The sequence below is a fragment of the Trichosurus vulpecula genome, chromosome 8 (genome assembly GCF_011100635.1).
Source record: "Trichosurus vulpecula isolate mTriVul1 chromosome 8, mTriVul1.pri, whole genome shotgun sequence".
Lineage (NCBI taxonomy): Eukaryota > Metazoa > Chordata > Mammalia > Diprotodontia > Phalangeridae > Trichosurus > Trichosurus vulpecula.
The window spans coordinates 63150424-63164751 of NC_050580.1; the positions used below are offsets into that span (position 1 = coordinate 63150424).

General features: G+C 40.9%; 1 protein-coding gene and 1 long non-coding RNA gene across 2 annotated transcripts; one reads left to right on the forward strand and one right to left on the reverse strand.

Annotated features, from left to right (window-relative positions):
* Positions 1-2494: 2494 nt before the first annotated feature.
* On the reverse strand, positions 2495-4397 carry LOC118830170 (homeobox protein OTX1 B-like). The gene is made up of 2 exons (XM_036737072.1): positions 4264-4397; positions 2495-3413 (listed from the first exon to the last, which is right to left on the reverse strand). Exons 1-2 carry the CDS (start codon positions 4384-4386, stop codon positions 2577-2579), a joined length of 960 nt encoding a protein of 319 aa, XP_036592967.1. The 5' UTR covers positions 4387-4397; the 3' UTR covers positions 2495-2576.
* A 2635-nt stretch (positions 4398-7032) lies between these two features.
* LOC118827969 lies at positions 7033-10190 on the forward strand. The gene is made up of 3 exons (XR_005008924.1): positions 7033-7137; positions 8067-8148; positions 8581-10190. It is a non-coding gene; the product is annotated as an uncharacterized LOC118827969 (long non-coding RNA).
* Positions 10191-14328: the final 4138 nt, after the last annotated feature.

The window sequence follows — 14328 nt, forward strand, 5'->3', positions numbered from 1 at the left end:
ACAATCATCTTCAATATTCCTTTATACTCATAAACCACAATTTGTTCCACCATTTCCCAGTGGATATGCATTCTTTATGTTTCCAGTACTTTGCTACAACAAATGGAGCTGCTATCAACATTTGTGTACACAGGAGGACTTTCCCTGCTTCTTTAATCTGTGGGTATAGGCCTAGTAGTGGTATTGCTGGGTCAAAAGGCATACACAGTTTATTGGATTTGGGGGTTTTGGGTGCAAATGACTTTTCAAAAAGGCTAGTGCATTTCATAGCACCATGAACAGTACACCAGTGTGCCCAGAAGAGGCTATGTTAACTTAATGAATAGAATGTGGGGCCTAGAAGACCAGAGTTTAAATCTACACTCAGATATTTTATTTGCATTATTCCAAATTGTTTTCCAAAATGACTGTGCCATTTCACAGCTGCACCAACAACATATTTACATATATATCATTCCACAACCCCTCCGTTATTGACTGTTGCAATTTTAATCACTTTTGCCATTCAGGGTGTGAGATGAAATTTTATGTTCGTTTTGATGTGCATTTCTTTTATTATTAGTGATTCAGAACACTTTTTCAAGTGGGTGTGAATACTTTCTAGTTCTCTTGTGGACTGTTTGTTCATATCCTATGATAATCTACCTATCAGGGAATGGCTGTTTACCTTATATGTTTTTGTTAATTATACGTCTTGGATACTAAACCCTTCTCAGAAAAATCTGATGATAAGATTTTTTTCCCCCTATTCTACCACTTTCCTTATTATCTTTGATATCTTAATATAGCCTGTATGGAAGCTTTTCAGTTTCAAGTAATCAGTTATTTTATCTTTTGTAATTGCCTTTTTTTGTATGTTTGGTTAGCAATCCATCTCCTACCTAGAGCTATGAAAGGAGATGATCTGTTTCTTCTCTAGATTTTTTTTGTATGATCTTTAATATTAAGGTGTATGGTTTAAGATGCTATTCTAACCCTAATTTCTGCCAGACTGCTGTACAGTTTTCCCAGAAGTTTTTATGAAATTTATTTTCCACTTTATCAAACATTTGGTTGTTGAATTTTACTTTTTCTGAATTTCCTCTATCCAGTCTTGAATCAAATAATTTTGATGATTACTATTTTGTTTTATAGTTCAAGTTAAGATCTGATACTAGTAGGTCCCCTTTATTTCCTTTTTTTCTCCACTTGTGATTGCATTTTATTTCTCCAGACAAGTTTTTTTAAATTTTTTTTTAGCTTTATAAAATAATCTTTTGATAGTTTGATTGTGTTTTAACAACAGATTGTTATGTTACAGATTGTTATGGCATGGGATAAGTAAATTAATGTGAGTAATGTTATCTTTTTCAAAATTGTATTTTCTTGGCCTGCCCACAAGAAATTCATATTTCTCCACTTGTCTCTCTGTCCTTATTTCTGTAGAGTGTTTTATAATTGTGTGGATCTTGTTATACATTTTGTAAATATTTTGAATGAAATTTCTCTGTCTCTTCCTGTTGGGTTTCATTATAAACAGAAAAATTAACTTTGCTGGCTATTGTTTTAGCTACTTTTTAACTTTATTCTTTGAGATTTTCTAAATAGACCATCATGTCATGTGCAAAGAGTGATAGTTTTGTTTCTTCCTTGTTTGTGATTATTGCTTCAATATCTTTTTCTTGCCTGATCGCTATAGTTAGCATTTGTAGAACTACATCCAATGATAGTAATGATGAACATTCTTCACGAAACATTTGTTTTCTCATTGTAAGTTTCTATGATAAAATCCTGGGTTTTTTTTTTTAATTTGATGTTTGACCCAGTAGTTTTTTTTTTCAACTAGCATTTAATATAAATTTAATTCTATGTCTTCTGTAAAGGGTGTTTTTAGGATTTCTGCTTTTCTGCATTTGCTTGTGAAATTGTTATGCCCTAATACATGGTCAATTTTGAGAAGCATGTTGGGCACAGTAATTACCAGAGAGCTATCGTATCTAAATTTTCTAATATTCTATTAAAGTCCTTGATATCTTTCTTCTAAAAATTTGTTAGATTTGTCTCAAGGCTGAAAGCAATGCAACGAATTCCCCAATGAGAGTTTTACTGTCTATATTTCCTGTAAATCAATGACTATTTCCTTTAGGTGCTTAGATATTATGTAATTAAAAGCATATTAAAAATACCCATAAATACACACACATATACACATATGGGCTGATATTAATCCATTGTCTTTGATACTTTGAAGCATGAAAATATCTTTATTGCATTTCCCTATTTATCCCCTTTTAATCAAGTCTATTTTTACAATTGACTGGTCTATCCCTACCTCTTTTAGATCCCCTGAAGCATACTCTTCTAGCCCCTTATTATAATTTTATGAGAATATTTCTGTCTCAAATGTGTTTCTTGTAAACAAGATGTGGTTAGATTCTAATTTCTAATACATCCTTTTATTCTTTTCCACTTTATAAATGAGTTTACAAGCCCTGAAAGAAAGAAACATCCATCCCAGGATGACTTATAAAGTCACAGGTACTGTGATAGTGCTAGGTCACACCACAGGATACAAAATTCCTCATATTTCTCAAGAATTAATCATTAAACACAGCCAATAAGTCATTGATCTGCTTGTACATGGCATCTAGTGTCTCAGCAGTCATGTGTCCCTGAGGGAAAGTTGGACCTTTCAGAATGTCATCCAGATCTCTCAAGATAGTATCCAGATCTCCTGGGTGGGCAGCCAGATGTCCCTCAGGGAGAAGCATTGTAGGCCCAATCCCAACAGCTCTCTCATATAGATTGATGAGCTGCAGTTCTTGCTGCTCAGAAGAAGGCAACAATTCATCTGGCTGCTCTTCCTCCCTCATCAATGGGGGTGACCGTGTCTGAATTTGATGCTCCTGTGGTGACTGATGCAAAGATGAGGTCAGCTGCTGTACCTGGAAGGTGGGAGTCTGGGGCACCAAGGGCAACAGGGCTGGTGGCTGCTGGGTGTGTGGTTGTTGGGGGTATGGCTGATGCAGCTGACTTGGGGGCTCCTGTGCACATTGAAAAGGTAGTGGGTGATAGTGGGAGGACAACTGTCCTGTTGTCCATCCTTGCTGCTGACAAGGAAATGGTGGCTTCACTCCTCCATAAAAGGAGGTGTGCGTGCCATGGTTCTCTGGCCTTTGGGTTCCCTGCAGGGCCCAGGAAGATGCACATCGACTGGAGCTTCCCTGGGACACTGGCCTCGGGAGGTTATGAAGCTGAAGGCCAAGCTCATCTGGCTGAGATGGAGACCTGGATGTATCTGGTGGTGATAGCTCATTCTCTTCTAGAATCTCACTTTGGGATGGATTTTCCCATTCTATCTGTTTTCTTGAGCAAGTGAAAGCCAGTAATGGCTGCTTTTGCTTTTTTCTGTATCTTCTATTTCGAAACCAAACCTAAGTGGGGAGAAGCAGAAATGTAATGATGTCCATTAGCTTGACCTTAATTTTCAGGAAACAGAGGCAGCTCCATGCACAAGGAGAAGAATCTGGGTGCAGTCAGAGCACCTACACTACAAAGGAAGATCAGGATAGAGTATATAGGGCACCTGGGTTCAAATCGTAGTTCTGACACTTTCTACCTGGATCACCCAGGCAAGTCATGTTGAGTTCTCCAGAGTTCTCCCTGTTTACTCATGTGTAAAATGAGCAAGTTGGGTGGATGACCTCTGAGCTGTCTTCCCACTCTGAAGCTGTGATCCTTCAAAGCTTAGCCTACTGAGTCAGGAATTTCTTAAAATTTGTGGCATGACTATTGAGTCAAGCAGTATCGTATCATAAAAACGTCAAAGGTTCAGAGAAATCAGAGGAAACATCAAAAGACATCAGGACTCAGACCAATGCCACGACAAATACTGAATGAAGAAGACTCAGGAGGAAGTAGGCTTCCTTGCTCTTGGTCGAGAGATGGTGAACTACAGGAGTCTTATGGTATCTCATGCTCAATGTGTTGGTTTCTTTTGCTTAATTGTCCTTTATTATCAGAGAAGATTCCATTTGTTGGGGGTAGGAGACAGCACTAGGAAGTGGCAGTGATTTTTTATGATCAAATATTGCCTTAACGAAAAAGGGAACCCAAGGATTGTCTCCATTCCCCAATGATGAATTGCAGGAAAACCTACTGATGGTGCCCAAATTGGTGTATGGAAAGGAGAGGTATTGTAGGATCCCTCATGCTATCTATACCAGCACTTTAAAGGCACACACAAGTACACATGTTACATTGAGACATTAGCTCTCAACTCACCCATAGCCTCAACTTATCAACATTGAGCCTTGCTGCCAGTTCTTCCCTTTCTCTTAGGGTAGGATAGGGCTTCTTTTCATAATAGTCGACAAGAATGCCAATCTGTTCTATTGTAAATCCCATACGTTTCCTCATTATTGAGGCAGGAGCTTGTTCTAGGAGAAACGGGAAGAAAAGTTTTGGAGAGTTACAGGAGCATTTTCTCCCCTTACTAGATCACCTTTGGAATAAGAGACTCAGACACTGTCAGATCAGCCTTACTGGAGCAGTGGACACAACCAGGCCTTTTTCAGTCCTCCCTCCCTTGGTTTCCCTAACATGGATTTCTTCTAGCCTTTGCCCATTCTTTCTACCTCTTCTTCCTTCTCTTCTTCCTTCAGTATCAGTATTCCAGAAAGTCTGTCCTCAGGTCTCTACATCATTATATCATTAAGGCAAAGTTCATGACCTCCAAGAGGACCATGAGCACGCCTGAATTGTTCAGAATCGCAGGATATAAGGAATTCTCTAAGTAGAAGGCAGAGGAATTGGATCATTTATTTAAACTCCAAAGGACCAGACCCAAGGACCAACAGCCCCAATTCGATATTGTGGCAAGAACCTTCCAATAGTATTCCATTACCTTCATATACCACAGCTTGTTTAGCCATTCCCCAATTGATGGGTATCCCTTTGATTTCCAGTTCTTAGCTACCACAAAAAGAGCTGCTATAAATATTTTTGTACATATGGGTCCTTTTCCCACTTGTGTGACTTCTTTGGGATACAACCCTAGAAGTGGTATTGCCGGGTCAAAGGGTACGAACATTTTTGTAGCTCTTTTGGGCATAGTTCCAACTTGCTCTCCAAAATGGCTGGATCAGTTCACAACTCCACCAGCAATGTAACAATGTTCCAATTTTCCCACATTCTCTCCAGCATTTATCACTTTCCAGTTTTGTTATTTTAGCCAATCTGACAGGAGAGATGTGGTATCTAAGAGTTGTTTTGATTTGCATTTCTCTAATCAGTAGTGATCCAGAGCATTTTTTCATATGCCTATAGATACCTTTAATTTCTTCCTCTGAAAACTGCCTGTTCATATCCTTTGACCATTTCTCAATTGGGGAATGACTTGTATTCCTATATATTTGGCTCAGTTCCCTGCATATTTTAGAAATGAGGCCTTTATCAGAGACACTAGTTGTAAAGATTTTCTCCCAGTTTTCTGCTTCCCTCCTAATTTTTGTTGCATCGGCTTTTTTTGTACAAAAACATTTCAATTTAACATAATCAAAATTATCCATTTTGCATTTTGTAATGCTCTCTATCTTTTGTGGGTCATGAATTCTTTTCTTTTCCATAAATCTGATAAGTAAACTATTCCTTGCTCTCCCAAATTACTTATAGTATCAGCCTTTACTCCTAAATCATGAACCCATTTTGACTTTATTTTAGGATATGGTATAAGATATTGGTCTATGCCCAGTTTCTGCCCTACCATTTTCCAATTTTCCCAACAGTTTTTGTGAAATAGTGAATTATTAGCCCAGAAGCTGGCCTCTTTGGGTTTATCAAAGAGTAGATTGCTATAGTTGTTGACTTCTCCATCTTGTGTTCCTATCCTATTCCACTGATCCACAACTCTGTTTCTTAGCCAGTACCAGGTAGTTTTGATGACTGCTGCTCTATAGTACAGTTTAATATCTGGTATGGCTAGGCCACCTTCTCTAGCATTTCTTTTCATCAATACCTTAGATATTCTAGACTTCTTATTCTTCCAGATGAATTTTGTTATTATTTTACCCAGCTCTGTAAAATAATTTTTTGGTAGTTCAATTGGTATGGCACTGAATAGACAGATAAATTTAGGTAAAATTGTCAGTTTTATTATATTAGCTCAGCCTAACCATGAGCAACTGATATTTTTCCATTTCCAAAGTCACAGGTAATTAATAAAGCCTAGCTCCAAAACCAGGCAGGACAGCTTTTCCCAATGATTGGCTATTGTCCTTTGTGCTCGAAAAGGACCAGAATGACATCACTACGTTGGGGTCAAGGTACAGGTATCCTACTGTGGCTGATCAGACCAATAGGAGCTTGGAAGGCTCTATCACATGTCCACAACATGAAATTACTGCTGGGGTCCTTCAATCTGTATACACCAAACATTAACATGTTGCATTTCTCAATCAATCTCAAGCATGTGCGGTTTTGCTATCATAGTTACATAAATGCATACAAATATTTTATGTATAATGGTTACACGTATATTTATATATAATGGTTATATATACTTATATATAATGGTTATATATGAAATATACATATATGGTTGCATACATGGTTATATTTACACATATATGATTTTTTATATATGTACATACATGATTATCTGTATTCGTGTATACATACGTACATACACATATATAAATGGTTTAATATATATCTATATATCGTTATACTACCGTGTGAGGGTCCAGAAATGTTTTGCTATTACGTGGAATTCCTCTAGTCAAGGGCTAGAAAAGGTCAGACCCAAGGCTACCTGCCACGCGCTTGAAGCTGACTCAAAGAGCCTTCATCCGCCCGCTGGGACGTCTCGAGGCAGCTCCGACTACGCTTGCGCGTCCCTGACAGCACGCATGCGTACTCGCGCTCCGACGCCAACCAATCAAATGCGTCTCAGTCTCTGCGTCTCGGAGAATGCCGTCCCTTCCTTTTTCTCCGGACACTTTGTTCCACTGCCTCAGGGGAGGCGGGGAGGAAAGCGCAGGCCGTACTTCCGCTTCCGACGAGTTTGAAGACGTAAATCGCAGCGGGTGGCGGAGAGTGTTGAGGTGGAAGATGTGTTGAAAGAAGAGGAGAAATATAATGAGATAGCAGGATTTAGAGGTAGGAAATTCAATCCCTGTGGTGCCCAACAGGGAAGTTAAGGAGCAACAAAGTTTGTGGGGGACGGAGCTGGAAGGGAAGGGACAAAATCACAGGCTAATTAAGGGGGAACCTAATTACTTGGACTTGAGGTGGGGCCTCAGTGAACTGTAAAAAAAAAAAAAGATCTAATTTCTGAGGTACAGCTGGATGTAAAGGTAACGGTTACAGGACTATTTTGTTTAGACTGAATGTTTGTATTCATGACTTAATTTTTTCCCCGATAATTCTGTTTCACTGTGATTGGTTTCCTTAGTAATTCTGTGGTTCTGTTTTTTGTTTTTAATGTATCTAAAAACATTCTGAGGAAGGGTCCATAGTCTTCATCATATTTTTCTGGGGGTGGAGTTGGGCTGCAACACACAGAAGAAGTTAAGAGCCCCTGGCTTAGAGGAGTGCTGGGCCGGCCAGGCTGTGAAAAGTGTCTTTGCAGAAATTTTCTTTTGTTGAAATTAATTGAAAATAGGGAAAAAATGTGGAGGACAAGGTTTCAAAATTTATTATCAAGCTCTTAGCGATTGGAATTAGAAATGTAGCAAGGACGCCTTTGTGTTGTCTGTTTGACTGTGTGATGTTGGACAAGTTGTGGAACTGGTAGCATTACCATAACTCTGATTCCAGCTTGAGTAAGTCCCTTAACATCGGTGGGCTAGCTTCTTCCCTCCTTGCTGCCTAGGGTCATGGGCTCCATATTGAGCTCTGTGCTAGAGGCAGGCATCAAAGAGAAGGTTAGCCTTTAGGACAAAAGAGAGGAGACGTCAGATTGCTTGGGAAAGTAAGAACCAGAGGCAGATGTAAACCATATTGCTGTTTGATAGCTAGAAAGTTTCTGTGAAGTGTTTGGTGCGCAGGATCTAAATACTGTGTTTTTTGTTTTTTTTTCATGTGAGGTGATGAACAGTATTTGTGATTGCTTTGTGACTGGAAGATGGGAAGCAGATAAAGATGCTCAGAAACTTTTGGACGATGATGGTAAGTAAGTGGTTAGATATTTAGCAAATAACTACTCTGAGGAGGGACTATGACATACAAAAAGCAGAGATCCCTGCCATAGTTGGCAGGGATAGTTGTCCACCCCCTCCCCCCAGTTTGCTGTGAATTGCTTTCTCTGTGTGCAGGTTCTGTGCCTCCTGTGAAATGACTGTAAACTCTTTGAGGAGAAAGACTGCTGTATTTTTGTCTTCCTTATTCATAGTAGGTTCTTAACAGATGGTGACTTGGCATTTGTTGAAAGAAGGCAGGAATGCAGAACTCTGACTGGCAAACCCAAGAAGAAAAGGGGTGCATGTTTCTGTATAGTGAATCTTAAAAGAAAAGTGTCAGGTGATGGGGGCTCAGTCTGAAATATGTGGAATTATGGGTTTTACAATTGTCTTTCAATGGTTCTTTTTTTTTTTTTTATAGAGACTGGGGATGTACACAAGGGAAAATCTGCTGAGCCAGAGGAAGAGAAGGAAGAGGAGGAGGTATGCTTTCACCACCTTTCAGATATGGCCCTCTTCCTAGCACACAAACCCCTCATGTAGAAGGAGGATTTACTGACAGTCTCTATGGCTGAGGGAGAGGATGGGTATAGTTTAGAGAGGCAGGGAGGCATTGGACCTTCCCCTATTTACTGAAAAAATGGGGGTTGAAGCAGGAATCATTTGAACATTTGTGTTGGTTGCTATTACCCTCCATGATCAGGATTGTTTTGAGATTTTTTTCCTTTATTTGAAGGAGATGACACAAAATTGCACAGGAAGCAGCCACAAAGTTGAGTGTCCTTTAGCCTATCATTGCTCCTTTCTTTTAGAAACTGATTAATAGATTAGTCTGGATAAAGGTGGCCAGTGGAATGCCTTGAGACTATCTTTAACTCCTCTTCATTTAACATTTTTGTCAGCAATTTGGAGAAGAAACACAGATGTTATATTTAACAAATTTATGGATGTTAATATATTGGCGGACAGAGAGGGCATTAAAAATCTTGATAGCCTGGAATAATGAATCACATTTAATAAAATGAAATTTAATAAAATCAAGACCTTCATTTTCTCATCTATAAAAATGGACTAGTTGATCTCTAAGGCCTTTTCTAGATTTGACAGTCCGGGATTCTGAATGTAAAATTCTGTACTTTAGAAAATCAAATACACAGGTTTAGACTATAGTACTTATAGCTAGATACAAGTTTAAAATGTCAGAGTGTTGCATCTGCCAAAAACCATTACAGCTTTAGCTTAAACTTTTGTAATTCCTGAACGAAGTCTATGACTGCCTGCCCTCTATTCTGTGGGAGTCAGACATGCTAGGTCTGGATTATTAGATTCAGTTCTTCCACACTTAGGAAAGTTGTTGCCAAGCTTGGTGCATGCCCAGAGAAAGTGACCAGGAAGATGAAGGACCTGGAAGCCATGTCACATGAGGAGGACTAATTGACGTAATTAGGAGTAGCGTAGAGAAGATGTGTGTGGAAATGACAAGGAAGCAAGCTTTGACTTAGTTTCAGGGAACACTTTGTAAAAATTAGAGCTCCTCAAAAATGGAATATGCTGCCAGTGCCAGAAGGAAGTATTCAGGCAAAGGGTGACTGACCCCTTGTTGAAGCCTACTGACACAGTGTTCACTCCAGAGGATACAAATGGGAACCCTGGAAGCAGAGAAGAGAGCAAGCTGTTAACTCAAGAGAGAGAAAACTCTGGCAGTCTAGGCAGGCTCTGCAGAGGAAAAGACCCCAGAGCCCCAGCTGAGCAACCCACTCAGCAGAGACACTGACCCCAAGGGAAGGTGTATGAAGATTCAATGGAAAGAGAAAGAAATTCCAGGCTCTGTAGTACTGGGTGGGCTGAGTCTTCCTTTGCCACAACACTTTGATACACATGTGCCTCACTATCCTTGTACTTTATGTTTGAGCCCATTCTTTCCAAAAATATTGTTTGTATTTGTGGGAGGGTGCAACTCAGTTTCATGGGAGGCATGTTTTGTTTTGTTCTTACTATTCCATCTTAATAAATGCGTTTGCTAAGAGCTAATTTGTGTCTGTTGTCTGATTGTTTATGAGAATGGCAGAACCACTGGGCTACCCCTGGAAGCTGGTGTACATGTTCCCCCTGGAAATGGAATCTGTGAACCTGAAAGTGAGGGATATGGAGTACCCCCCTCAAACGTGTTAGATATACAGAGCACCCTACAAACTTGATGTGGGAAAGCTCATACAGAGAATCCTGTGATTCACTGCCGTCAGCATGGCCTCATAATCCTTGATATAAGCCAGGCAAGGACTGTTGGAAACCTTGAAGTCCTTGGGAAAACCTTTTTGAAGTAACACATGATGATGTATCCACAGGCCTAGATGAGGAAATAGAGGGCACTCTGCTTGATGTGCTACTCCTAGGTGGTCCATGAAGTGAGTTCCATATCCCTTGATTTGTTCCTTGCATGTGACTGCACAGAAGACAATTTCCAGGAAGCCTTGGGTGGGTAGAGAATGTTCATAAGCAGATTCTGGACCTGTCCATCTTTTAGGAGGACCAGTGTCTCTTGTGCTGTGGGTGAAATGCAAACTTGGCAACGTGCTTTTTGGATATTCAGGGCAATGGGGAAAAAAGAAGTTCTGCAGGTAACCAACCAGAGCTGTACCTACCTATTGGCCTTTGGAACCAGTCAGTTTTTTATGACATAGAACTCAGTGGTCCCAGAAAGGCTCCTCTACCCTGGGGTCTCATCCCTCTAGCCTTAGTTGACAACATACTGGTCTCAGGCCTGGGCATGGCTGCAGGGTCTGTGATGGTCAACATGAGCTCACTGACCACCTCCATGGGAGTTTCTTCTCCTTACTCTTGGCTTTGCACCTTCCAGGACTTTCCATTCTCCAGGCTCAGGTTCTTGGTGGTGGTGGTGGTGGGGTTCCTCTCCTCACTTGGCATGGGTACTGCCTCTCCTGGGGTCGGGCCAAGGGAGCTGTTGTGGCCACCCTGATAAATAATGGGACACTTGGCACCAGTGCAGCACTGGGAGAACCACCAGGGCACTAACTCTGCCCCTGCAGAGGCGAGCATGGGGAAACCTGTGTCCCATATAGGAGAGTTTTCCCCTTAGATCTTTCCTCCAACATAAACTTAGGGGAATGGGTAATGAAAAAAGGCTTTTTCTGAACCTAGTTTGTCATTCTCTACCCATATGTGTAATAACAATTTGGCTAGCAGCTGCTGCAGGGTGTAAGACCCAACAAGACCAGCAAGAAGAACTGCCAGCATGGGTTCTTTGATCTGCTTTACTAAGGAAAGTAACTTTAAGGGGTTAACAATCTCACTTTAATCCAACATATAAATATCATTCACTTAGTTCAGGAGGAAAAGCCAGCAACCTGAATTTCAGAGCAAATACAAAGTAACAAACACATTGTAAACAGACCACATACAAATCAACATCTGGGTTAGCAAGGCAGGGAGCGGGGAGGGGCAGTTACAATGGCTTGCCCAGTCACCCGCTACTCTTCCAGTGAGTGGGAGCCTCCAAACCAAACATCTGGGTTTCTTCAAAGCTGGTGGTGCTCCTTAATGTCTACCCAGAATCTCCACACCCACACTCTTGCCAATGAGTGAGAGCTCTCTACAAAATGCTAACCTTTGAGTTTTTATATCCTCTTCAGGGCCCAAAGGATTCACACTTAATCAGCAAAAGGGTGTGAACATGGGGGCTTAACACCTAGTTAGCAAAAGGGTGTGTGCCTGGAGTGTTGCACCTAGTAAGACTTAATCAAAAGCACTTAATTTAGCATTCTAAAACAGAAAAAAAAAGTCCCACCTTAATATTACAATATGTAACAAGGTTGCTAGCAGGTGTTTTGGGGGTGGAAGACCAACAATGAGCATACAGAAGGCTGCTAGCACAAGTTTTTTGATCTGCTTTTCTAAAGAGATCAACTTGGGTTAACAACCTCAATTTAATTAAACCTACATATATCATTCACTTAGTTCAGGGGGAAAAGATCAGCCCCCTGAACTTCAAGTCAAATACAAACAAATTACAAGCATACATTATAAACAGAGCAAACAACACAAACCAGTCTATCCATAGCAATATGTAGTTACCATAGAAGCACCAACATCTGGATTATCAAAGCCAGGGTGGCTTTGCCCAGAGTCTTGTCATCCACACTCTTTCAATGAGTGTGCCCCCAAAAGTCGAATGCCAGCCTCAGAGCTCTTATACCCTGTTCAGGACTCTTAGGGCATTTAGGGTGTGGGAAAGTTCCTCAACCACCAACACCACATCACCACATCATATACAAATCAATGACTTCCGATTGTCTTAGTGCTGAGAAACACTCCAAGACAAAAAAGATCCCACTTTACCTGCCCCATTCAAACAAAGGCCAGACTCATTAAAGGCATTTGATAGCCTTAGCATCCCAAAAGAACAGTAAAAAGTCTTTCCCTGATTACCATTATACCATGTTACTCTAGCAGCCATCTGTGGGTAACAGTACAGGTGGACAGAAGGAGGCTGGGCCCAAAGATGCCCAAGAAAGTGAATGGTCTGATAGTGGGAGAGGTTGTCATAGCCTTGTGGGATGTGACAGTAGTGGGGGCAGCTAGGTGGTGCAATGAGTAGAACACCGGCCCTGGAGTCCTGGAGTCAGGAGGACCTGCATTTAAATCCGGCCTCAGACACTTGACACACGTACTAGTTGTGTGACCTTGGGCAAGTCACTTAACCCTAACTGCCCTGCCAAAAAAACATGCCAAAAACAGATACTTAATAGATGTTCTGTAATTTGATCCTCAGAACTCTAGAGGGATATGACAGTAGCATAGCCCACTGGTGTAACTGACCTTGTAGGTCACGACATTTCACTCTGGGAACTCTGCTGACTGGGCAGCAGTCTCTAGTTTCCAGTAGCTAAGGCAGACCAAGAACATTTTGGAGAGAGCTCAAACATCTGTGCAGCTCACCCAGGACCAGGTACTTGAACTCAAACAAGCTTGACTGGGGTAGGCCAAGAGGACCCCTGAGTTTCTCAGCCTTCGTGGCTGGGAGAAGCACACACCTATATGCCCTCCTCTGGCTGGTGTGCTGCTGCTGGCTCAGGCCTGGCTGAGCTGGGTTTATTCTGGCCCTGTGCACCCTATGTCCTGAGGACTCTGCTGAGACCAGAGCCCAGGCAAGGGACTGAGACAGGAGTTAGTGACTGCAGGGTCAGAAGCTCAAGGCCTGGGCCTCTGAGAGCTCTGCCAAAGCCTCCTCTAGTGCCAGGTGGTGCTGAGAGGAGCACCCAACACAAGGGCCTTCCCAAAAATTGATTTTTTTTAAAGTCCATTTCAAGCATCACCATAAGCCCCTAAAACAGTGCCAACGACTGCTTACAAGTCACTGAGCTATCCTCTCAGGATACAACATACACCTCTCCAAACTTCAAACCAGCTCAGTGGCATAATGGATAGAGGGCTGGGTCTGGAATCAGGAGGACCTGAGTTCAAATACAGTCTTAGATGTTTACTAGCTGTGAGATTTTGAGCAAATTTGTTAACCTTTGTTTCCCTTAAGGTGAAACATGAAAACACATGAAAAACAAATTGCTGAAAAGACAAGTCTTAAAAATTGAAAAAATTCAGTTCTTCTTACCTAAAGATTCAAAATAAATGAAAATGACATCAGTGAGGATGCTCCCTCTGTGCAAGTTGGCATTTACCTTCCTTTGTCTTCACCACCTCCACCCCCCATTTGCTATCTTATAGTCTTGCTTAGAACCCTAAGAAATGACTTAGCCAGGGTTATGCAAATAGTTTGTGTCAGAGACCAGGTCTTTCTTCACTTCAAAGGCTGGGTTAGTGGAGTCTGTTGACAGCCCCCAATCTGGCCAACTTATCTTTTTTTTTTTTTTATTTGATAAAAGAAAATAGTTGTATTTTTAAAATTTATTTTTCATTTTTAGTTTACAGCACCCAGTTCCACAAGTTTTTGAGTTCCAAATTTTCTCCCCTTCCCTCTGCTCTGCCCTCCCCGCCAAGATGGCATGTAATCCAATATAGGTTCTACATATACCTTCACATTGAACTTATTTACAAAATAGTTAAGTTGTGTAAAGAAGAATTATAATCAATGGAATGAATCATGAGACAGGAGAAACAAAACCAAAAAAGGATTAAAAAAAAAGAGAACAAAAAG

What these genes read in the sequence shown, in the direction of transcription:
- LOC118830170 (XM_036737072.1), bottom strand. Translation starts at nt 4,386, where the DNA reads ATGGGATTTACAATAGAACAGATTGGCATTCTTGTCGACTATTATGAA. An exon ending in TTGATAAGTTGAGGCTATGG is followed by an intron (nt 3,414 to 4,263) that starts GTGAGTTGAGAG and finishes CTCCCCACTTAG; the next exon opens with GTTTGGTTTCGAAATAGAAG.